Source organism: Pseudonaja textilis, chromosome 7 (assembly GCF_049901715.1).
Source record: "Pseudonaja textilis isolate UNSWEBS1 chromosome 7, rPseTex1.2, whole genome shotgun sequence".
Lineage (NCBI taxonomy): Eukaryota > Metazoa > Chordata > Lepidosauria > Squamata > Elapidae > Pseudonaja > Pseudonaja textilis.
The window spans coordinates 18542003-18567593 of NC_141996.1; the positions used below are offsets into that span (position 1 = coordinate 18542003).

The 25591-nt window shown below is 38.1% G+C and overlaps 1 protein-coding gene across 2 annotated transcripts in view; it reads right to left on the reverse strand.

Moving 5' to 3' along the window:
• ARHGAP20 (Rho GTPase activating protein 20) overlaps positions 1-20129 on the reverse strand; it is a 98561-nt gene extending 78432 nt beyond the window's left edge. The window contains exons 1-2 of one of the 2 annotated variants that reach the window (XM_026708851.2): positions 18921-20129; positions 1771-1856 (exon numbers count right to left, since the gene is read on the reverse strand). In XM_026708851.2, the coding sequence (XP_026564636.1) occupies positions 1771-1856; positions 18921-19019 (185 nt within the window). In that variant the 5' untranslated portion in view covers positions 19020-20129. Of the gene's footprint in view, positions 1-1770; positions 1860-18920 lie in introns of both variants that reach the window. The other variant, XM_087937125.1, reaches the window with a different exon arrangement.
• Between the last annotated feature and the right edge of the window lie 5462 nt (positions 20130-25591).

Below are 25591 nucleotides of genomic sequence, written 5' to 3' on the forward strand. Positions count from 1 at the left end.
TAATATTTTGTTTAAAAATTGTGAATAAGTATTAAAACGGTTTTTACAACAAAGCATTTAAGGTGTTAAACATACCAAACATTGTTCCTTCAGAAGAAAAAAAAGCAAGGCACAAGAGTTAAGCATTTTCAGAACACACGGAAAGAAAATCCAAACATTATTTGTTTTACTGATGATGAAGAATGATTCTTGTTAACAGAGAAGTGATTTTGAGAAGGAGAGAGAAGCAACTGAATGGAACCCCACGTGTTGATTTAAATGAGCTAGTTGTGTTTGCTTGCAATGTTGCCAATGACTTGAATAGCTGCAATTCCAATAAATTATAAGAATAGGAGATAAATATAGCCCTAGAAATTTATTGGATAATAATTAAACACAAAGATGTAAAAAAAAACCCAAACAGTTAACCTTGAGGTGGCCCATGTAAAGCACTTGGAGAAAAAACGTTGCAGAAAACGCTATACAAACTTCCCAGTAACTTTATCATCTGTTAACCATTTTAAAGTGAAATGTAATTGTGCAGAAATTGTCAAACACTACATCTTGCAAACTGTCCAATGAAACTATCCTTGCAAAGAATTCTGGGATTTTCATACCAAAGATTTATTACAAAGCAGCTTTTTAATTCATATTTCTTACTATCCTGGATAAGTGCATTCATTTTGTCCAGTTGAAAATTAATGTCAAAATCTCCTGACTTGCATTTTGGGAGAATTAATTGCACCTATAGTTATCATTTACATCCAAAGCAAAGAAATACTATGCTGGCTAAAAATTACTCCTAAATAAGTAACTTTACTATAGTTGTCCAAGTAAAGATTTTTCTTTTTCCCACAAATTCATGATGATTTATTATTGGTCTGTAAAATATTAAGAAAATAGTCTTTTTTTCTGAAAGGAATAAGATCACCTGAGAAAGAAACCTAAATTAGAACAGAATAACAGAGTTGGAGGGGACCTTGGAGGTCTTCTAGTCCAACCCCCTGCTCAAGCAAGAGACCCTATATTCCAGACAAGTGGCTGTCCAGACTCTTCTTGAAAATCTCCAAACATTGGTGGAAACAATTATTAAGAATGAAATTAATGCAGAGAGCAAACTCCAGTGCCTTTAGCTTAAACCAGAAGCATCTCAACTACAGATACCTTAACTAAAATTGTATCATTATTAAAATCTTCATAACATGTGATGTGCATATCTCTAAACATTTATGGAAATCGGAGCTGATTTAGAATAAAAAGAATAAGGCTTTGTTTTCCACCTACACCATCCCATTTATGGCTGCTGGAAAACAGCTGATCTAAGAAGCCAGAATTCAGACATAAGACCACAGTTAAAACAAGCCAAGATTTGTAAATAAATCATCCTGTTACCAAACTCTGCTTTACTGGTAGAAATAAAGTACTGTGTGTCTTTTTCAGGATTGAACTTCTGATCATGTCAACTCAAGAAAGAAACAATTTCATTATTGTTTTGCAAAATACAGACACTTTGCAACTCTCACAAACCAGGGAACCTCAGGACACAAAGTCCTTTTTCTGGTTTGGGTTGGGTAATCTAAGGCTAGAACAGAGATGGAATTTGGGGGGGCAGTCTGTTTTTCTACTATTTCTTCACCACACCTCCCAGCTGCCCAAGGAAAGAACATTCTAAACATCAATCTGCTTACAGTTTATCCTCCAGGTACTAGTTTAGCCATGTATTATACAGTTACTCATCAAAACCACACTATGATGAAAATGGAGCCAAGAAGGAATATGAGTCTGTCTTACCTGGCACTTGTTCTGGCTTTATTCAGAGCTTTGCTGAGAACCAGGGATGGTGCTGACTGACGTCTTTGGGCCAAGCTCTTCATTTTCTGCTGAAACATCAAAACAAAATTAAACAGGAGCATTTTAAAATTTTATTTTATTATTAAACTTCTATGCAGCCCATCTCGCTGAGGCGACTCTAGGAGACATTTTTTATAATATGGAAGGAAAGATCTAAAAATACAAAGAAACAAAATCAGTTCCACTTGGAGATCGTTTAGGATAGACAAGTAGAAAACCTTTCTCAGTCCTAAGAACAGAGGAGGAGAATTTTTTTGGAAAACTGCAAATTATCTAGTTCAGAAGCAAAAGGTGCAGTCCACAGTACCCCCACTGTGTTCTTGACTACCTTATTTTCAACTGGGATAGCTCAATTCTGCTCCACCCATTTTAAAACTCCAGCTCTGCAGGAATGCCACTATCTTAATAATTTGCTTCTTCCTTGAGGTCAACTCTCAGAACAAGAGTTATATTAATGCTGAAGAAATCATTATAGAATCATTATAGAAAGGATGCAAAAGGAGGGACAAAATGAAATGTAAATTACAAAAATTAAAATAGTTTTTAAAATTATTTTAAATAATTGAATTGTTGAATTGTCCTGGGGTGAGTTGGCTTGCAAAAAGTTGCCCCACAGTGAATTGGCCGTGGCAAGCTGACCGTGGAGAGTTGGCCATAGCAAGTTGCCCCATTCCAAATGTAAGGTGCTGGTTATCACCTATGAAACCCTTTATGGGTAATCCTTGACTTATGACCACCATTGGAACCAGAATTTCCATAAGTCATTGCAATCATAAGTCAAGACAGATCTGATTTTATGACAATTTTTACAGTGGTCATTAAGCGAATCACCACAGCCATTAAGCAGATCACATAATTATTAAGCAAATCACACATATTTAAGTGAATCCCCAACAGGCTTTTTTTTTTCCTGGAAATCAGCAAAAAAGGTCACAAATTGCTATCACCTTACCATAGGAAGCTACAACTGGTTCTAAATGCAAGCCACTTGCCAAGAGTCCAAATTGCAATTACATAACTGCAGGGGTGTTATGATGGTCATGAGTGAGAGCATAGGTCACTTTTTCCAAGGCCACTGCAACTTTGAACCTTTGTTAAATGAATGGTTGTAAGTTGAGAACTACCTGTATGTCAACTTCCTGGTTGTATTTAACAGAACAGATTAACAGAGTTGGAAGGGACCTTGCAGTCTCCCCTGGTCCTTCTCTTCACTGTTCTATTGTTTGTAGCCTTGGATTAAGTAACATACTAAATAAATGATAATATAGTACCCAATATACAAGCAATACACTATGATTTTAATTAACAATTCATCACATTCTTTTTAGTTTTCCTCAGGAAGATCGTGCTTGTTATAACTTGGCTCACTCTTCATTTAATTTAATTAAGGGCAGTTCTCTATTTCATGCTTGAGCCAATTCAACCATTGCATCAGTTGAAACAAGGTCCCTCTGAAGATTTGTTTTTTAGTATACACAAAAGTACTAATAACTTAATAACTCTTTACAAAAGCCGCAAACGGCTTTTAGCTGAAAGAGCTTTTCAAAAAAATTCAATTCAATTGACAAATATTAAAAGGAAAGTATAAAATGCAGGTTAAAATTTTCCAATTTAGACACTACAATTGGTTGCTACTCTGAATGGTTTTTACCTCAGGATACTATATAAGTTAATGTAATAAACTTATATTTATTTTGTGGATGTTTTTATTGTTTTTAATTATTTTATCTGTTTTACAGTTTTGGAATGGCAAGCCCCACTCCCAAGGTCACTTGGCTGAAATGTGTGGCTGTAGAAAATGAATAAACAAATAATCAAACAAACGAATTAAATATTGATGGTACTTTCTGTAAAACAGGCATGCAACAGAACACATTGTTCATTTTTGCTGATTACCAGACGGAAACCCTGGTAATTTCAGCAAAACACAGTAAATTGTGGTCACAATTTATAGTGTTTTGTAAATTGCGGAGGGTTGGGAGGCCAAAAACAGGCCCGTATTCGCTCTATAAGACGCACTGACACTTTCACCTACTTTTTGGGGGAGGGGAAAGTGTGTCTTATAGTCAGAAAAAAACAGTATATTGTTTTTATTTGTTTGCTAGACTGATTTGATTGCTTATTAATAACCTATGACTATCACTGTTGTATCTTACAATTCTTGATGAATGTATTTTTTTTTCTTTTTATGTACACTGAGAGCATATGCACCAAAGACAAATTCCTTGTGTGTTCAATCACCCTTGGCCAATAAATAATCCTATTCTATCCTATTCTATTCTATTCAATGATCACTGGACACTGCAAACAACTGTACCTAGAGCTGACTGCCAAGTGCTCAAAATGAGTTCACATGACTTTAGGAGAACAGCTATCCCAACTTTAAAACTGATTCTTAAGTACCTTTTGGAGGGTCTTCACAACTTCAAATGACAGCTAAGCAACCAATCATAAGTTGAGAGCAACCTGTATGCTTCCTTTCTTTCAGTCAATCGATCCAACTTAGCCCATTATTAATTTTCAATATTCAAATATGCCTCAGGGCTGATGGATGCTACACAGCTTCCTGTCCTATCTGTAATGGTGGAATTATGTATTTTCATATATTGATATGAAAAAGATATTTTAAAAATGTTGATGTTTTTATACACACACACACACACACATATTCCAGGCTATAGCATGAACTCATTTTAATGCAGTCTCTCATTCCTGGGTGGAAATAGAAAGCTGTATTATAAATCTAAAGTTCTGCCATTATATTTGCATTTGCATTTATACTTGCATTTCTGCCAAGGAAGAAAAAAACATTAGAAGATATCAAGAAGTTTCATTTTTAGACAAATGGATTATTATTTCTCCAGGCTTAGTCAAGATCTATTTACAGTATTCAGTCACGAAACAGTGTCTTGTGTCCTGTTTCCTGAATGAAAGGAAAAATTTCACAACGTCATAACAGACAACATTCCAGGCAACTATTTAAGAAATGTCTGAATTGGGATTTAGGTTGATATGTCGGATGAATTGAAACTCTTCTCATCCCTACCCCAAAATAGATTTATACTATAATAGGATTTATGTAACAATTAATAGAAAGGTATAGAAATGAAAAATGGCTGGGAGAAATTAAATCTGATGAAATAATATGCATTTTTAACAATGTATTTTTAACTACTGCCATTTCCATTAATCTCTAGAAAGACATGCAAATTTTTAAAAAGGGAATATACACTAGAAATGGAATCTACATTCCCTTTTCTCTTTAATATCTTAACAAAGAATGCCCAACACACATTCCATTTTTCCTCCACAATCATAAGAACTGGAAAATACTTGAGGTGGCATACAAGTGTGCATGTGTGTACGTGTTTCTCTCCTGCACCAACACTCACAAGCAAGAATTGTTGCTGGAATTCCAAATTCAATTTTAAAATAATCAAAGATATAATCAAGTACTTCCAGTGTCCAAAATGTCTATCATGGTCACCTAGAGTTCTTCAAAACTATTTCAAGCAGGCCAGTGGCAATCGCAAGAGAACGTTTTAGTCACCAAAGCAAACCAAAGCAGACCAGACTAAACCAGAGCTAGAATGGGTAGGATTATAAGTCTTCAAAGATGGCAATGATGTCCTGACAATATTACAACCCTGCACTATGCAAGAGTAGCTTTAATGGAGTCCTTAAAACAGCAGCATCTTTTTCAACCTCACACAGAAAGGCTGTTTTAATGAATCACAGGCACGTGCAAGAGCTCTTGAAGCCCTTCTTTCATATCATGTCCAGTGTACTTTTTTAGGAACTCAAGTCTCTTTCAGACACCAGAAACAAAAGGAAGTTTTTGAAACATTCTCTTGGAATACTTAAAGTCAGGCAAAATGTCCATCTATCAGTGTGCCCTAAAACTGGGACAAAATACAGGAAAATAAACAAACAACATGACAAAGGGCTATTGTGATTTCAATTCTGTTGAAAACCTTCCCCATAAGAAAGTTAAATAAACTTGTAATCCAAATATAGGACAAATTTACTGACTAAAAAAAATCAGTATGACCAAGCAAACAGAATGCATAATTTTGGTCATAAAAAGAAGTTCAAGTCTGGAGATTTGATACAAATGATCAACCTCATTTTTCCATGTAAAATTGAATTATAAGGATTTCATTCCTCCAGCTGTCCCAAGTTTGAACAGATGGGAGGCCTTTAAAACATTATGTATATGATGAAAATTGATGGTAGGTATAGATCAGTGGTAGCTAACCTTTTTTGGCTCCCGTGCCGATAATTGTGCGCTTGCTTGCGCGCATTCATGTATCAGCACCCAGAAGGAAATGCATGCTGCCCCCCCTCCCATGCCCCCTGCGCATGCATGCACAATTCCCCCTTGCATACCATGTATCTTTGCGCATGCGCACGTGACTTGCCCCACACATGCCATGCATCTTTGCGCATGCACGCACGACTCCCTCCTTGTATGCAGTGCATCTGCGCATGCGCACACTTTCCCCCTCACGTGCAGCATGTCTGCGCATGCGCACGCATCTCCCCCACACACACCTCTCCACCCCCTGCACATGCGCACCAGATACCTGACAATCAGCTGTCAGGCGGCGGTGCATGCACGCATGCTCAGTGGCATAGGTTCGCCAACACAGGTATAGATGATCAATAGTGAAAAAGTGAAAGAACTATCTGATTTAATATAAAAGTATAAAATAATAGAAATGTTACAACTTGCTATTCAATCAGACTAGGGTTTTTTAGGGGGGAAAAACACTTTGGTCTTGGTATGTTTAAAAGAAATCTCCTCCCATAGGATTTAATGCCAAAATTACTTTATAAAATTTCAGCACAAATCATCTTCTTTAAACAATTCCAGCCATTCAACCAAGAACTCACATGAGTGCACACAAATGTACATAAATAAAGCACACAGATTAACACTTAACAGAATGTGCCCATTATCTTTGCCAGTAGGATTTTAAAAATTGACCTGTGTTAGACAGCCTTATGCTTATTCCAAGCACAGGTAAACCTGCACAAAATGTGTCAATTTCTGATGTCCACTCAGATATCTCAGTACCATGGAGAACAGCTTGGTCTTAGATATTATTATTCAGCAATGTACTCTCAAGGTCATAGAATTGTCACAAAACTAAATTTATCTCTTTGCCTAACATAAAACTCTAAATAAATTGAGTGACTTTGGATTAATTATTGGATATAATTATGAAGCATGGAAACAAAATTACAGCAATGGTAAAGAGGCAAAATTGTAAACATCCTTCCTTTAAAATAAGTTTATGATTCATTCACATCACAGTAAACAACCATGTTTAAGGTACAAGATCCGGGTGATATTTGACCCATTTCAATATCACCCAGGAATTTGCAATATACATTTTGCAGTATAGTGAAACTATAACTGGACCAATTGGGGGAGGAAGTGTTCATTAATGTTAAATGCCAAATTGCTTCATTTACATTAATTATATCATTTCATGCAACTGGCATAAGTGATGTCATTTGCATAATAAAGTTATTATGCAACTGCAACAAACTGCTGCAAATGATTCATGTAGAATTAACATACATTTAATTGCCTTACACGGGCTGATTGGGATACAACTCTCTTGTTCTGTTAGATGGGGACGATCAATAGATAGATATTTGGACCACTGCACTTAAATTCATACTCAAGTAAATTAAAGCTCTATTGTATCACCTGACCACAAGATATCTGGTCAAATACTGTATATTAAACAAATCAGGATGAAAATTTTACCATATCACATCCTACCTGCAGAAGGCATACACACAGATACATTAATCCCTATTGTTTGGGCATTATAAGTGAACAAAAAAAAAAAGATAGGAAGAAGCAATATTTGCTCACATTCAACAAAATATGGACATGTTCATCATATCTTAAAATCTGGTGAGTTAGATAAAAATGCCTATGGGCCATATATGCTTTTGGGTCATCGGCTGCTTATTCACACTCTGAATCATGGATGTCCAACTTTTTGGCTTGCCTGGACTACATTGAGTGAAGAGGAATTGTCTTAGACCGCATATGCAATATATAATATAGTTAATGTATACATATATCGGATAATGTTATGATCATGTGGGGCTACATTACTAGCTGGGGCTGCATGTGATCCACAGACTGGACACAACTGTTCTAGATAAACTGAAATTATCCAATTAATTTTGAGGATAGTAGAACAATTCCAACTTTTTTTAAAAAAAGCTAAAAGGCCTAAACCATGTTCATTTTCTTCACTGATCTTCCTTATAACTTGGGGTGGTTGTATTCATCTTTGACACTTCATATGTATCATCAGTTTATATGGTGCTTTATAAAGAAATAGCCTAGCACTATATTTTGGATGGAAGGGACCCAGAACCTGGCAGCTATATATATCTTTTATTTATATATTATTTAAATGCTGGTCATTTATTCGGAAAAAATCAAATATTTTATTTGCTTTGTACCCTCTAACTTTTTAAGAAAATGATGAAGAAGAAAACATTTACAATTTCATTCTGATCTCTACCCCAACTAAACTTACAGTCAAAGATCATATACGTCAAGGTTGCACTTTTTGGACTCGTAATTTTGGGCATCACAGTCATATCTATATGAAGGGTATCAGATGAAGAAAGGTATCCTTCACTGAAATAGAGAGGAACTTTTTTAAAAAACCCATGTCATTAAAAATGTAGATTACACACAGAGGTCACCTTGCTATCCTAATTATTTTAATCATAGAAAATTGAAACATGCCTGCACTGCAAAACAAAGCCACTTTAATCATATAAAATCTCCGTGAAATGGGCAGCAAATAAATAAATAAGTACAGAGTGCCCACTTCTAAGAAATTATGAGACCTTGAAGTTCATTCTGTGAAGGGAACTAAAGCAACCAACTTCATTTTTCACAATTCTGGACAGAATTTTTTCTTTCTGAAAGTACCAACAAGTCTTCAAACACATGTTTGACATATTATCATCTTAACATACTTGTTCTCTATTAAATCGAGATCATAAAACTGGGAGAAACAGCTGAGAAGTTAATTTAGTTGAAAAGATCGGCCTATCTATCTATCTATCTATCTATGTCTATATCTAGCTATATCTATCTATCTATCTATCTATCTATCTATCTATCTATCTAGATATATACAGATACATATACATATATATTTTATATATAAAATTTCTATTCCCAACAGAGTCAGTAGAAAGTGGACATAAGGAAAGAGATTGAGGAAACCACCTGGAACAGTTAAAAGAATTGTGTTACTATGCTGAGAGTGTGAAATTATGCCAAAGAAAGAATGAAAAAAGAATGCCAAGTAGAATGATGAAGTAGAGAAACAGTAGCTGAAGAAAAAAAAAGCATGAACGGGAATGATTGCTGTAAAAATATAAGGAGCTAAAGATATTGCATATTCAGTATAGAGAAAAATGTTGATTGTAATGAATGTACATAGTCAAAGTGAGCATGAAATAGTTGGGATTAAAAGAAGCAAAGAAAGCACACGGCAATTTTGGTAGAAATAAAATATACATATACTTTGTGGAAGTACAGTAGGTTAAGAGGGCTAACTAAGGAGCATCATGCAGACTGTCTGGAATTAAACTGAAGAAATGAAAAGATCTTGGGATGAAATTTAAGTGAGGGAATTCAAGAAGAATTATTTCAGAGAAGTATATGGAAATGATATGATGAAGGAGAAAACTAGTGATATGATGAAGGAAGAAACTGAAACAATTGCTATAAATGTTAGCATCCAAGCATGCTAAACATTCCATTTAATGCCGAAGACTAATCTGACTACTTAATAAATGGTTCAGCATACATCAGAGAGTAAAATAAGGGCGAGTGGTGTCCCTTTAGTTATTTATTACAGCAAAAATAGTTGCAGTAAGAACAGAGGTATTTGAGTTGGGAATGTGGATGCTATAACTATATGTCCTGTCTTTTTTCCTTTATTCATGCTTTAATTCTGGGGTGTCAAGCTTAAGACCCGGGGGCCAGATCTGGCCCATGGGGTGCTTAGATCTGGCCTGCGGGGCTTTCCTGAAGACAGTGAAGGACTGGCCCGCAGTGCCTCTGCCAGTGAAAACGGAGCCCGGGAGGCTGCGTGTGGCCCCCCTGAGCCCCATTTTCAGCCACAATGGCCTCCTATAGCCCTCTGCCAGTGAAAATGGAGGCCGGGGAACAGCGGTGGGATTCATTTTTTTTTACTACTGGTTCTGTGAGTGTTGCTTAGTGGGTGTGGCAGGGGAAGGATACTGTCAAATCTCCAGTCAGAGGTGATATTTGCCGGTTCTCTGAACTACTCAAAATTTCCGCTTTGATTCTCCAGAACTGGTCAGAACCTGCTGAATACCACCCCTGCCAGGGGGTACACATGGCCCTCAAAGCCTCATTTTTGCTGGCAGACAGCTGCAGGAGGCCATCACATGCAAAAATGGGGCCCGGGGGGTAGGGACAAGAAAGGAGAAAAGCAAAGAGGAAAGACAAAAAGAAGGAAAGCCCTACCACCCCGGCCCCCAGAGTTCAAACACAACCCTGATGCAGCCCTCAATGAAATTGAGTTTGACACCCTTGCTTTAATTCCTTCACTTATTTTTTCTTACTCCCTTTCTATACTCTGCATACAGATGTTCCTCAACTTACAACCATTTGTTTAGCGACTGTTTGAAGTTACAACAGCACTAAAAAAAGGGACTTATAACTGTTTTTCAAATGACCGTTGCAGCTTCCCTGTGGTTACATGATCCAAATTCGGACGCTTGGCAACTGGCATGTAACTGCAACTTTCTGACAAACAAGGTCAATGGGGAAGTCAGTTAACAACCATGTTACTAACTTAACAACTGCAGTGATTCACTTAACATCTGTCTTGTTCTTAGCAACAGAAATTGGGGATGAATTGTGGTTGTAAATTGAGGACTACTTCTATTGCTGCTGTCCCCAAAAGATGTTTGCAAGATGGAAGATGGGGCCACAAAACCATCATTACCATCCCCCAAAATCTAGACACGATATTCCATTCTTAGGCCAACAAAAACATGATAACCAAGGACACAGGTCTCCAAATTCTCTCAAACCCTTTATCTTTGCTAATGCAGAATCTGAATAAGAAGAGATTAAAAAGTGACCATTTTGAAGCCATAAAGTTGATATTTAGACATAGTCTGATGGAGAAAAGCTGTAGAATCAAAAGAATCAAGTTCTGCTAAGGTCTGTGATAAGTTCCAGTTACTTTTTAAGTTGTCCCTACCTGGTGAAATGAAGAAGCAAATTCATAACCAATTATTTTAAAAACAATATTTATTGGAAGCAACTTCCTCCAATCCCATCCTAAGGCCCCAGATGAAGATCATCAGACGCCAATGTTTAGCGATAATATATTACCTGATAATTTCTGACAGATATGATCATATGATGTCAGAAAAACAAAAACAGTGATAAAAATGATTTAAATAGTTCAAGACATCAACAAATTCAAAGAACTGCAGGGACTAGCTCTAGTTTCACCCTTTCTTTTAAATCATTTTCAGCTTCCTAACAAATCCATGTAAGATCTCCTAAGTTCAACAGAGCTTACATTTAACTCTGCAGCTTTAAAATCAGGGTGTCATACCCACTGAATCCTTTTTCCAGCATTCACATAATCTACGTAGAAAGCTGTGGTAATATTCCTTAATGAACTATATTAATAACTGAAAACAGCTTGAATCCCAGGTCCCATAAGAAGTTCTGTAATATCGTGATTCAGTTTACAAAGGCTCGATATATGACTTCAAGGCATTCAACATAGTCACCTGATGTAAGAGCTAGACACCCAAAGGCAGAACATTTTATAACAAAGAGTTCTTAACTTCACTATTTTCATGTAAAAAATGATTTATGAACAGGAACAGCTTGTCATATCAAGAGCAATGTTCACAAGTAGCTTTTCTGGCAGATCTCCCAAATACAAGACAAGCAGAAATTCATGCAGCTCTTAAGATAATAATCTATTGTTGTATTAAACTTTTATTCACCTTTTGAACTTCTGCCTGCTATGCAACTACAAAACACACACACAGAAATGCTACCAGAGGACTTTATTCTGTTCATACCTTGTTCATACAACTGCATTGTAGTTAACATGTATTTCTGGCTTTGACTCTACTGTAGATTTGCAATGCAAATAAATCATGATTTATTACTTATCCTACTCAAACTATTTCACAATTGGCTAATTTGCACAAGAACCACAAAGTTTGCAGCCAGCATTCCTACATTTCTGAAAAGTACAGTATGGTATCTTTGCAAAGCACTAAGTTGAAGAAAACTAGTATAAACAATAATTCTTCCCTTAATTTAACCTAACACAACTAAAATGCTAATCAGTGGATTACTGTATGAGACAAGAATCTCTACAGCAGGGGTCGCCAATCTTTTGGCCCTCAGGGACCAACAAACTCATAATTTTAGATCCCAGGGACCACTAACTGGTTCTGTGGGCGTGGCCTAATTTGTGGGTGTGGCTTGGTGGTCATGTGGCTGGCTGGGCATGGCTTGTATGTAAATATTATAAATATTTATATCAATACTGAATTTTTTATAAAAAAAGAGCAACTTTTACCCAAAATCAGGCAAAGCAGGCAGATTGAGTTGGTCATCATTCAGTGATCTACCTGTTTGCCATCGGCTAGCTCAGTCTCTCAAATTTGCTTGCCGTGAGTCTGCACTGAATTTGCTTGCAAGCAAACCTTCAGTCCTAAGGGAGGTTCAGCTGTGCTGAGCCGAAGCTCTAAAGACTAGCTAGAAAGCAAGAAATCTAACCATTTCCTGGTTCCTAGCTAATCTAATTCTCCTGGCACAGCAGAACAGATGATGGTCAGAAAAAGGAAAAATAGCAATTTAGCAGGCAAGTTTACCAGTTAAGGAGTGAGTGGGAGGGGAGGGTTTCCACGGGCCATGTGGGCGGTGCCGCCTTGTGTTTCTGCACAGTCTGGATTAATTGCTTTGGGGGCGGGTGCTCTGGGGGTGAGATTTCTCTGTAGCCCACCAAAATTTTCTCACGGCCCACCCAGTGGGCCACGGCCCACCGGTTGGCGACTGCTGCTCTAGAGGACAACAGGGTAGGGAAAAAGCAACTTTAGGTAATACCTTTTTTAAGTAGGACCTGACAATAACTTTTCCAAAATATCCTGTATCCCTCTTTGGGGACTTGCTTTTATCACTGAAAATCAGTTTAAATTTAATATTAAAATATTAAAAGGTTGGACTGAGAGAGGGCGACTGATCTAAAGTCACCTAATAAAACTTCTGCGTCTGAAGTCTGATTACAATCTGGATCTCTCTATTCCTACTCCAACACTTTAATCAACATCACACACCTCTCATATCCAACACCCCAATCTGTCATATATTAAGTTCTTCTGGATATTATGCAGAATTTATAAATACTGCGTCTTTAATCAATAAATAAAATGTTCTCAAGAACGTTGGAGGGTTGTCCAGGAAGTAGTGTTTTACACAAATCCCCCGTATAATATAGATGGTCTTTGACTTATGACCACATTGCTAAGGTAATTAAGTGAGTTTTGTTCCATTTTACAACCTTTTTTGCCACATGTTACGCCAGGGTGTCAATCTTGATTTGGGGGCCGTATCAGGGCTGTGTTTAATCTCAGAGGGCTGGAGGGTGGGCGTGGCTGGGGTGGGCATGTCTGGCTGGGCATGACCAGCTCAACATCACTCGTCAAAGCACTGTTTTCCTCTGTGATTGCCTCCTGCAGCCCTCTACCAGCAAAAATGGAGTTCAGGGGGGCCATGCGTAGCACGCCTATGTTCCGTTTTTGCTGGCACAGGCACCGCGGGCCAGTCCTTCATTGTTTCCAGGGTCCCGCAGGCCAGATCTAAGCACCCCACGGGCTGGATCTGGCCAGTGGGCCTTGAGTTTGACACCCTTGTGCTAAGCGAATCACTACAGTTGTTAAGTGAATCACATGGTTGTTAATGAATCTGGCTTCCCCCACTGACTTTGCTTGTTGGAAGCTGGCTGGGAAGGTTACAAATGGTGATCACATGGCTACAGAGACAGTGCAACTGTCATAAATACATGTTGATTGCCAAGCACCCCAATTTTGATCATGTGACCATGGGAATGCTGCAACAATTGCAGTGTGAAAAGTGGTCATAAGTCCTTTTTCTCAGTGCCGTTGTTAAATGAATGGTTGTAAGTTGAGGACCATGTATACAGGGGTGTCAAACTCAAGGCCCACGGGCTGGATACAACATGCACAGGTCACACCCACCCCATCTCCGCAAAGGAGAAAAACATCACAAAATGTCACGTGACAGCAATGTGACACCACGAATTTGACAGCCATGGTATATACCTGTGCAGCTGGACAATCTTCTCAGAATATTTACTGTGCCATCTTACTTATGCATTTGCAGAAGCTGATTTAGTGAGACTTACACACTCCAAGAGGAAAGGGTCTTCTTAGTCATGACACTCTGGTGGCCATGAAAACTGAAAACCTTATCCTCCAGCAACTTTGTTTAGCCTTTTGGATGTCCTGAATGTTTCTATCTCCCAGTGCAACAGACCAACACATTTATTCCCGTGAGGATAAACTAAAATGATTTCTTGTTGAAATGAAACATTGAATGCCAAACTGCAGAACATTTTAGATGCTCAATGTCCTTGAGTCCAGTGGGCTGTTTATTAGTACGCCAGTCTCACATTGGGCTTGAGGGCTGACATCCAAGAGAGAAACTACATATTATGGTGTTCCCATTTTTCTCTTCCCAACATGATCGGGGCTGGAAATATTTATGATGTGCTCTATAATAATCCAGGCAGGCTTTAAAATCCCAATAAGCATCTGGCAGCCTGCTGTACTAATTCTCTGAGGAGAGTGTGCTGGCTGGGATTTAACAACATTTTAATGCAAACCTTGCAAATAGGAGATTTCCTTCTTAGCTTGGTTCCTCCTTCACTGTATTCTTGATTCTATTTATTCTGGAATAGTCTCTAGAAGGAACTGAGTTTTTAAAAAACCAGGGAGAAGGAAGAAGATGCTGAAGTATTCAGGATCCCAATGTATCACTGACTCATAAATCACACTTCTTTTTTTGCCAGATTTCTTGCACTGTGGCAGGCCCACACACATAAGAGTCAAGGGAGGAATTTTGTACAAGGAGCATACAAGCACTACAATACCATCTTAACACTTGGAATATCCTACTCTTGTCGAGTTTCCAACTTCAATAATCACCATATTGGTTAACTCTTCTTAACCCAAAATTTCCTTGCCTGAAGTAGAATTCAAATGCTCCTTTTCCTACTAGATTTTGCCATCCTTTATTTTTAAAATGTTGCTGCACCATTCAGATAACCATTGTAACGTTTCTCACATTGCTGTTTGAAGCTGGTCACTCATCTTTGCTTGTACTATATTGCTTTCCTAGAAATCCTGCTGAAAATTCCTGTATTCAAATTTTCTACATGTGGACACGGAAACTTGAAACCTAAGTTCTTAAACTAGGGCAGGCAGACTTCGGGTTTGGAAAATCTTTTATTTTCTTTTTCAGAGGATACCTAGACATTGATACTCTGAATCCAAGTGCAAGCCAGTGGTTCATGCTTGCAAATCTAAATTATTAAGAACTTGCTCGGCAAAAATTGTGATCAATCTCAGAAGCTAGTCCACAAATCTTTTCTTTTTCAAAAAGAAGTCTCCAGTTCTCTGGTACCTTTACCTGAGACATTCTGTTTTGGCAACAAAATTTATGATCAGTGGCAGGGACAGCTATTAGTTTATTAGTTGTTATTATTTTAGGGCCAATGCAATCATCCAAAAAATTACCCATCTACAGTAAATCACTCAAAGAATAGAATAGAATAGAACAGAATAGAATAGAATAGAATAGAATAGAATAGAATAGAATAGAATAGAATAGAATAGAATAGAATACTTTATTGGCCAAGAGTGATTGGACACACAAGGAATTGGTCTTGGTGTAAATACTCTCAGTATACATAAAAAGAAAAGATACATTCATCAAGAGTCGAGAATCATAAGGTACAACACTTAATGATAGTCATAGGGTAGCATAAGCAATCAAATCATACTAGGAAACAGTCCATATAAATCGTAAGGATACAAGAGACAAAATTACAGTCATACAGTCACAAGTGGAAGGGGATAGATGATAAGAAATGATGAGAAGATTAATAGTAATAGCTCTATCCATCTCCATCCTACTTTTATTAGACCCATCCTTGAGTTCACAGTACACTCCATCTGTAGTCTCAGGAACTCTAGTCTCAGAAACTCAAGAAGACGTATTCTAGAGTAAGCAACTTTGGAATCAGAAAACTGGTAATCTGGAAATACTTTTTAAAAAGAACTCATTTATCTGCATTCCAATTGTTGTAAAGGTTTTTGCAATTAATAAATAGGACAGAAGCCCACAGAGCAGATTGTATAACAAGTATGGTTTCAGACTCATTTCTATTTACATCTACAAGAGAAAATCTCATCCAGATTTCATAAATGGATGGCAGCAACTAATGAATACAGAGATCTGTAGAAGAGAGCTGATCTCTAAGGTACTAATAGGGACAAGCCATTCATTGTCTTAGATGCCAAGGTAAAATATGTGCAAAAATGTGGGGGGGACACAAAAGAATGATAAGCTCCAAGTATAAGAACCTCTAGGCACTACAAATAACTAAGATATATACTACGAAGAAACTCATTCTTTGAGTTTGCATCCTTAAACAGTCAAAACAAGCACCTTTCACCCCTAAAAGAAAGATTGTAGAAGGCTTGGGAGAGTCAGATCTTAAGGTTTAGAGAAATAGAAGAACAAGAAAAAGAATTGCATAAATCCAGCCTGAACTGAACATTACCAGTGGTCACAACATTTATTTATATCCCACTTTTATTATTTCATAAATAATTCAGAACATCAAACATACATAATATTCCTTCATCCTGCTATTTTCCCAACAAACAACCCTATGAGGTGGATAGGGCTAAAAGAGTGTATCTGGGCAAAAGTTACCCAGCTGGCTTTCATGCTACAACTCACCGTCTCCCAGTTTCTAAGCGTGGAGCCTTAACCACCATACCAAGCTGGCAAAGAGAAGGACAAAATGCAGTATTTAGAACAACGCAAGTCCAGCCAGCAAGCCAGTCCTGAACCAGATCCTTCAACATTACAATATTTTGTTAATTCTCTAGATGAAGAAAACTGTTTTGAAATGCAACATGATATATTCCTAAATAAAGTCATATTGAAAAGGTCCAACATGTGTCATGATCTAGCTACTGTCAGGGGAAAACAAATATAGAAAGAAAAGATAACATCCTGATGTCCTGTTTGTACATCTCTAGAATTCCTTGGCTGTTGGAATCTAGTACAAAAGAGACAAGACACACACACACACACACACACACACACACACACACACACAGACACACACACACACAAGTCCAAATAACACCCAGTAACACACTTACTGGTTGCCTTGAGCTCAGAGCTCTCACCCCAGTCTCTTTCCTCCCTCCCACAATCTAATTTGGAAATACTAACACTAGCCTCCCTTATGTAAAGTTATTTTAAAGGCGGGAGGAAAGTATAGAAAGCACTGGGAGCCCCCCCCCCCCCATTAGCATCACCCCATGCTTGCGAATTGAGCCGTTTAAATCTTGCCGTTCAAGTTCCTACCCAGGGCTTGCAGCTTAGAGAAAAGAAAGGGGGAGGGGGCAACCCTCAGAATTAGATACCCAACAGGAGCACTTTCAGGGGAGGAAACCACTCAAACCGAAACGGGGTGTCTGCCAACCTTTCTCGGATTTACGCCTCTTCCCCTAAAAAATCACAAAGGGAGATGCGGCTGCTGTTATTCCAAAGGTGATGCCAGCAGAGCACACAGCCCTTGGGTTGAAACCATCTTCAAGTTGGTGGACCGCGGATACATACATACATACATACATACATACATACATACATACATACATACACACACACACACACACACACACACACACACACACACACACACACACACACACACACACACCAGTCAGAAAGGGAATATTTGCAAGCCACGAGCGCGCTCCCCGCGCGGCTACAAGAGCGCACCGTCACTCAGTGCGCTCGCCGCCATCCATCCCCGGTCAAGTGCAGGCACCCGCCAGCCAAGCGAACCCGGGCAGGGGGAGTCAAACCCGCCCGCGGGAAAGAAGGTGTGAGGACGGGGGAGAGAGGGGGTGGGTGGGAATACCGCACCTCCCCTTCCAACCACGCGGAGGGTTCTCGGAGGCTTTGAAAGGAAGCGGCGTATTGCGGGCACAAGCGCTCTACCGATGGGGGCTCAGCTGTGGGCGGCCGCCTCAGAGTCACGACTCACCGTGAACCAACGGCTGAAAGTCGTCGTCCCCCCCCCGCAGGAGGAACGAAAGAAGGAACGTCGCCTGAGGATAAGGTCCCCCCGGGCAAAGCCGGGATGGCGACCTTCCTAGGGCCGCGTTCTCACGTTTCATTTCCCCTCACACCCCTGCGAGAGACGCTGAGGCAAATGGCTCCATTCGGGAAAAGGGGGATCAACTGCCCGGGGAATGAAACCCCGAGGGAAGGCAGAAGGGGAGGCACGAGCAGCAGCTAGAACCCAACCCAACCCAACCACCCCCAACCCCCCAAAAGCCACCTTTTTTCCTTTGAAGAGATCGCAGCGCCAGCCTTTATCCTGAAGGGAATCCCGCAGCTCTCCGTGCGGTTTGCTCCCAAGTCAACCCGCCAAGCTTTCCAGGTTCTGGGGCTACACAACTACCTCCTCCCGCATCTCCCGGGCGTGTGAAAAGGATGTAGTGAAGTGGCCCGACTTCCGAGGAAAAGAGCATCGGAGGGTCATCCACCTGCAAGGATCGGGCAGGAAGAAAAACCGCGCAAGGCTGCCTCCCCGCCCCGTTTGCCTAAGGAAAGGAGCCGGCTTTCCATTCGCCCCGGCCGGCGGACCCTGCACTTGGGGGAACGCGGCCGGCGTCGGAGCTCTCACCTTTTTGCCCTCCGGAGCGGCGGAGCGCCGATTCCCCCCGGTCAGGGAGGAAGATCGCCCCTGGCCGACGTGATCCTGTTGCGGGGACATCGCTTCCATTAGATTCCCTTTGAACCGCCGCGCTGCTCAAACAGCCCAAAGCAAGCCTGTGGTCATCCCAGGCTGGTCCTCGATCCTAGGCGAAAAGAAGCAGCCCTCCTCGGAGCCTCTACGGGCGGCTCTCATTGGAGAATTAAGGCAGCAGCGCAACGGAAAAGCGCGCAAAATGCGCCGCCGCGGAAACTGCCGGCGCCAACAGCGGATTCAGCGCAACGGAGAGGCAAAGTGAGTGCGGCAGACAGCGGTGCGGCTGGCCCCGCCCACCTCGAGCCCAACGCTACCCGAGGTTTGCGGCGAGGCTCCACCCAGAAATGGAAGCCGAGGCACAAGCCCCACCCCTTCTCCTGCGGAGGGGAATCTAGCCCAGCCGGCGTGCTTTGTAGCCCCGCCTCTTATTTTAATCACACCGTTAGCTCCGCCCACAAACGAGACTGCAGAATTCCGAGGTGGGGGGTGGGTGCGGTCGTCCGTCTGAGTTTTCTATTTCAGAGGAAACGAAAGGATATCTTAACATTCATATTATTATATATATTTTTATCCCTGATTATCGAGTCTTTGGATTTCCTGGACTGCGACCGAAGAAGCTCTTTGGAAATTTTAAAGAAAAAAAACTATTCCTTCATTTGATCTCAATATTACTAAAACAACCGCTCTTCCATGATCCCTTCCTCGTCCGCTCCCGACTAACGGGGCACGTTGTTTAAAATTAATATTTTCTTGTACCATAGATCGAATTGTTTTTAAGAAGGAACCTCAATCGTGTTTCGTCTGGAATCGATCAAAACTGTAAAAATATTTAGTCAGACCCCATGAAATTGCTAAGGGCACAAGGAGGAAAAGCTCGTTGAAACGTTGGCAAGTCTGGATTGTAAAACTGAAGTGGAGAAGGCAACCCAGGAACAAGCCAGATCTTGTATCAGTTTCCTCAGAAGGAAACCGTTTAACTCAGGTCACTGGGTCTTACTCCAAACAAGTACAGCGTGCTTTGAAATGTTAGATCTGCTCCAGTCCAAGAGAGAGAAAGATGCTTCCAGGCAAGGCATTTATTGAATACTTTGCCACATCCATACGACCTTATAATACATTTTAGGTCTGGAGTTGTATTTCCTGGCAAAGCTTTTATAAATGTTAGTCTTTATCTTCTTGGCATTTTATGAGATATGCAAAGAGCAATTAACTGGTAACCCATATTTCCTTTCCATTCCTTCTGCTATTTTCTTTAAAAAGAAGGAACGCTTCAGCTATTTTTAATTTTGAATTAAAGCCCTGAGGCAGAATGGCTAGATTCATGTCTACAAGCTAAAATAAACCACATTATAATATAGCTTAGTATAATGAGAATTGACCACAGGAAGCATTTGGCTACAATTGAGGAGGCATGTCCTTGGGATATGGTCATAACAGTCAAAATGATGCCCACAACATTAAATTGAACTTCTGTCCATTTCACAGTGCAAATAAAAGGTTGAAATTTGATCACACTGTTGCAGCCTCCTTCTTGACTATTTTAATTATACAGTGCTGGAAATTACCGGGACTTGACTACTTTATGAAATTGCTTCTCACAACGTATTGCACTGTGAACTAGATGGATTTACACAACATCCTAGACCAAAATGTCTTTAGCAAGTTTGTGATTCTTCTGGGAATAGATACCTGTATATGCTTTGTACCTAAGGTAGGACTAGAACTTCAAAGTCTTCTGCTTACTATAGCTTGATGCCTTATGCCAAATAGGCTCCTGTCTGTGCCATGTATATGTATGATTTCTGTCTAGCCTACAGATTTGAGATTTCTCAAAATAAACAGCCTGAAATCATGCACCTCCAAAAAATACAATATTTTTGGGAGATGCATGATTTAAAGTGAAATAAAGAAGTTGCCACAAAAGCAAATAAAATGAAAGCCAGATTTACAATATAATGCAATTTTTTTGTTCTGACAAGTTTGTTGTGCAAATCCAGCCATTGTGATTTGCAAATCATGGTTTGCTTGAGTCAGGTAAAGTCACCCAATTGTAGTTTATTCAATAAACCATGGTTAAATAATGTAATTATGAGTCAGTCAAACTTGGGAGACTATAACAAATTTGAATAAAGTTCCCTTCACAGATGAGACAAACCAAAATTTATAAGTTAGTATGTAAAATAAACTTAGTCTTCCATTCCTGATATTTTTAATTAAAATATTAGAATGTACTTTTAGTTTAAAACTTTCATCTTTAAAAAAAACATTCCCATTATTAGAACAAATAAAGAGGTTTATGCTAATGTTGTATGAAGGCTGTTGGCTGGATTGTTAACTTTACAGTGTGATCCTGCATTCTGCAAAATTACAGAAATAAGGGGCATCTGTTAAGTTTTGCAAGACTTGTGATGTGAGGAGAGAGAAAATGCTTTTTTTTTTAAATAAGAAACATCTGTAATGCTGTGTGGGAGACTAGGAAAAGAAGTTGAGCCAGAAATCTTAAGTTTATATTCTTATTTGTCTTATCTTTCTCGCATTCAAACTCATTGCTGATTTAAGGGAATATTAGATCTCATTTTAGCTGAGTTTTCATGTTAAACAATCTCGTATTATGACAGCAAGCAGCTTGTGCATACCTTTTTACTCCTTGCTATTACTTTTATTATGTATATTTTATCCTATCTTTCAACTTGGAAGAAACTCAATTTTTTTCACATAACTTTTCTGAAATCAAAGAGAATACTCCCCTGTATATCATGCTGAACTTATAATTCTAGGACAATAGGATAACCAAGTGACACCCGTCTAATACCTTCTGCATAATGTTTTTGTACATATGTGTTTTTACCGTGATAGCCAAATATATGCCTCTTATCAAGCTTTTTATACCCACCAGGTGGCTTCTCAAATAGGGATTACATAATTTTAAAACAGAAGCACATTAAAATGACCAAATATTTAAAAAAAACCCAAACCCATGAGAGTCAAAATGGCATAACTAATAAGATGCTGAACTAGGAACAGGATCTCAAGCTCTAGTTTACCATCAACCCTGGAAACTCATTTTTTAATTAATTAATTAATTAATTTTCTGTCAACCCAACACAGCTCACTAATTTGTTGTTTTGGGAAAAATAGGTCCTGTGTTGATTTTAAATACAAATGCATATCCAGTACTTCTATGGCAATATGTGGCTTTTTTCCCATCAATATGGTTGTGTGTCATAAAAATAGTGATAAAGTTACTATGTTTTTTAAACTCCTAAATATTGTAATCTATACCTGGCCACATCCCTTCCACATATTTAAAAATATTGAAAAACTTGTACCCTAGGGGAAAAAATAACCTCCAGTACCTATCTGTCTATAATTTTTCTGCACAATTTACTTACTTTAAAATGAGTTTTAATGAAGTCATTTTCTGGTAGCTGTATGTGGAATTTCAGTTCCTTTCCTAGACTTTACTGATGTTTCTATCCTTGATTGACAAGTACTTAATTGTTTTTCCTGTGTCAGTTTTAATGGACTTGCAAAAAATCTTCTAGAGAGAACTCTAAAAAATAAACAGGTGTAAAACAACAGTTAAAAGACAATGCTTCTAAAATATTTTTGTAGAATCATTAAGAATAGATTTTAGATTTGAGAGAACTATTTCAACTATTTAAGATTTGATGTAAGGCACCTTTACATAAACTTAGAACTATAGGATTCTGAGGTTCGGGTTTTGTTTTGAGTATCAGTATAAAATGGGTTTCAGAATTCAATCCTTCTCAACCCTGGTAACTTTAAGATGGACAGATGTCAACTGCCAGAATTCTCCTACATGCTGGCTGGAGAATTTTGGGAGTTGAAGTTGCCATGGTTATAAAAAAGGTTGGATATAACAATTATCAGTTAAACCCAAGTTGCTTCTGTGATGATTATGGTAAGGAAAGTTTCATGAACCACTTTGTTATAATTATTGTAAAACAAAAGATTCAAGATACCATACCAATCTTCATCACAAAAACCAACAGAAGTCCATGAATAGTTTGAAAAATAAGATAGGCTTATTTTTGCTGGTCAACTTTAAAAAGGAGGGGATTATGATAAAAGTTGTCCATATTGCAAGATCCTGTGCTTGTTTGTTTTGCCAGTATAGGGAGAAATAACGCTCCTTCTCCACTACAAAATGAAGACCTACATGGTTTGAACATTTATATTAAGAAAAAAATCACTTGCAGTATCCCTCCTGCAAATTAGCTGTAGACAGCTACGGTCAAACTGTTGCTGACCCAAAGGAATTTAGTGAATCAATGACTAGTACATTACAGGTATCAGGTTGCTCTGATTGCGGATATTGAAAGAAGGAAACTATGATTGACTTCCATACCAGAAACAAAAAACCACATTTGTCTCCTTATGGGTGTAGAATTCAAAAGCCCTTGGCTTTGCAAAGAAGAAATTAAACATGAACGCTTTCCATTTTAACTATGATTTAATCAGTTAACCTCAACCATATGGGTTTTCATAACAATTGAACCAGAAAATGAGCCACAGGAAAGGGTTCAAACAACATATTAAACTAAAATTTAGATAGCTTGTTAATGAGGTTTAAGGTGCCATACAAACAAGGCCATTGATGGTCTTCATATTTAAAGTTGAATATTAGAATTAGTATCTTTATTACATATAGCAGTTGATTAGCATGTTGTAAATTCTGTGGGAAAAGATTCCAAAGCTCAAATATATAGGCATTTTTGAATGATTAATAGAAATAAGTAGTATGGTTCAAACTATAAAACCTTACAAGTGGTAGAATACAAATTGCCTAAATTATAAAGCTAGTTTGACAATAAAATGCTAATTTATTAAATTACTAAGTTTGTCTTGTGTAAAGCTTTACTGTGGTCAGTAAAAAGTGAGATGTACTGTAACAAAGTTATAAACACATAAAACAGCATAAGAAAATTCTATATATTTATATATTTGCAAAATCCTTCTTCAAGAATTAAATGGCCAGATTGGGTAAAGCTGTATTATTAGAGCATTGTAACAAAGTGTACCATAAGAGTCTTAGTTCCAGAGTTTTTCAAAAGTGGTGACTTTAAAACATGTGTTTTTCAATTCTCTAGTCAGAATGCTGGAATTTTGGGAATTGAAGTTCACATGACTTAAAGTCACCAAAGTTTGAGAAATACTGAGCACTTTATTCCCATTATATATCTTGCTCTTTGTGCATTAATTACAAATACCAGAAGTTGCTGAATAATCTTTTGTGTTTTATAATCTAGAATTTAGAAAGAATTTACTTTCTTCTTTTTTGATGATAGAAAATGAGCAAAGGATTGTGCATTGACCCCTAGGGTGCATAGAAGCTGAATTTAGGGTGCACTAAATTATCTATCCATTTGTATTTAAATGGTAGGATTTACATATGTCACAATGCTCATTTAATGAAATATTTTTGAAGGTTTTATTCCTATTTTTTCATTACTAAAAACTATCCCAAAGCTAGGTATGATTCCCTGATGGGAAAATAGTTTTAAATAATTATTAAATAAAATTATAACAATGTTCCAAATTTTAAATAAATGTAGACTATGGTATTCTGACTATGTTCATATGACATACCAAATTGCAAGCCCACTAACCATTAACTTCTGATGTTATGCAAAACCTGCTAGCATGCAGAATGCAGAAATGCAGAAAATAAGGTTAATTTAACATGGCTATATGTTAAAAAGGTGTCTTGTTTTCACAAAAGGCAGTTATCCAGCTTTTGAGTCCTAATTTATCATTTGCTTGAACCACTAAATAGATGCAGGTGCAGAGTAGCAATAAAGAAGTGACATCTATTACCTTCCACTTTCTATAAATTGTATGTCCATTCTGCTAATTCCTCCATGAACTTTATGCAGCATATATTATTAATAACTCATAATTTTCCTTAATGAATTAAAGTACTTGGTTAGGTTCACCTACATAGTGAATCATAAATTAACTACACTGGCTGGGCCCATACAACGAACTGAGACAAACTAGCCTATTGTATGTTAGCTTAATGTGTTATGTAAATCTATCCTAACTCAAGGTTTGTTTATAGACAAACCCTTGTTTATAAACCTTCAATTCTTCACTTAAAAAGCAAAAATTTTAACATCCACCAGAAGATGGGGAATACCTGACTTGGCAAAATAGAACTCAGAATAATTGCAAATGGAATATGAACCAGCAAATAATGTAGCTAAAAATGAGAAGTTTTATTTCCAAATCATGAAAACTAATGGTTTCATTTCATTTGATCAGATTCTGAATTAAATATTCCGTCCAGTTCTTTGGCTCAATACTTTAAGAAAGATTCAGAGAAACTGAAGCAGATCAAGTAACAGGCTTACAGGATGTACAATGTATGATCAAAGGAATAGAAATTAAGTCCCATGAAGAAAAAATTGAAGAAGACTGCATAGTGTTGGAAAAGATGACTTGGGAATGCAGGAGTATCTTCCACAGAGTATGGTCAAAAAAATCAAGATAGTGGCTGCAATTTTGTGATTAAAGATCAGTTACACAAATGATGAACATGCCTGGATTCTCAAAATATACTAAAACAACATGTTGACCTA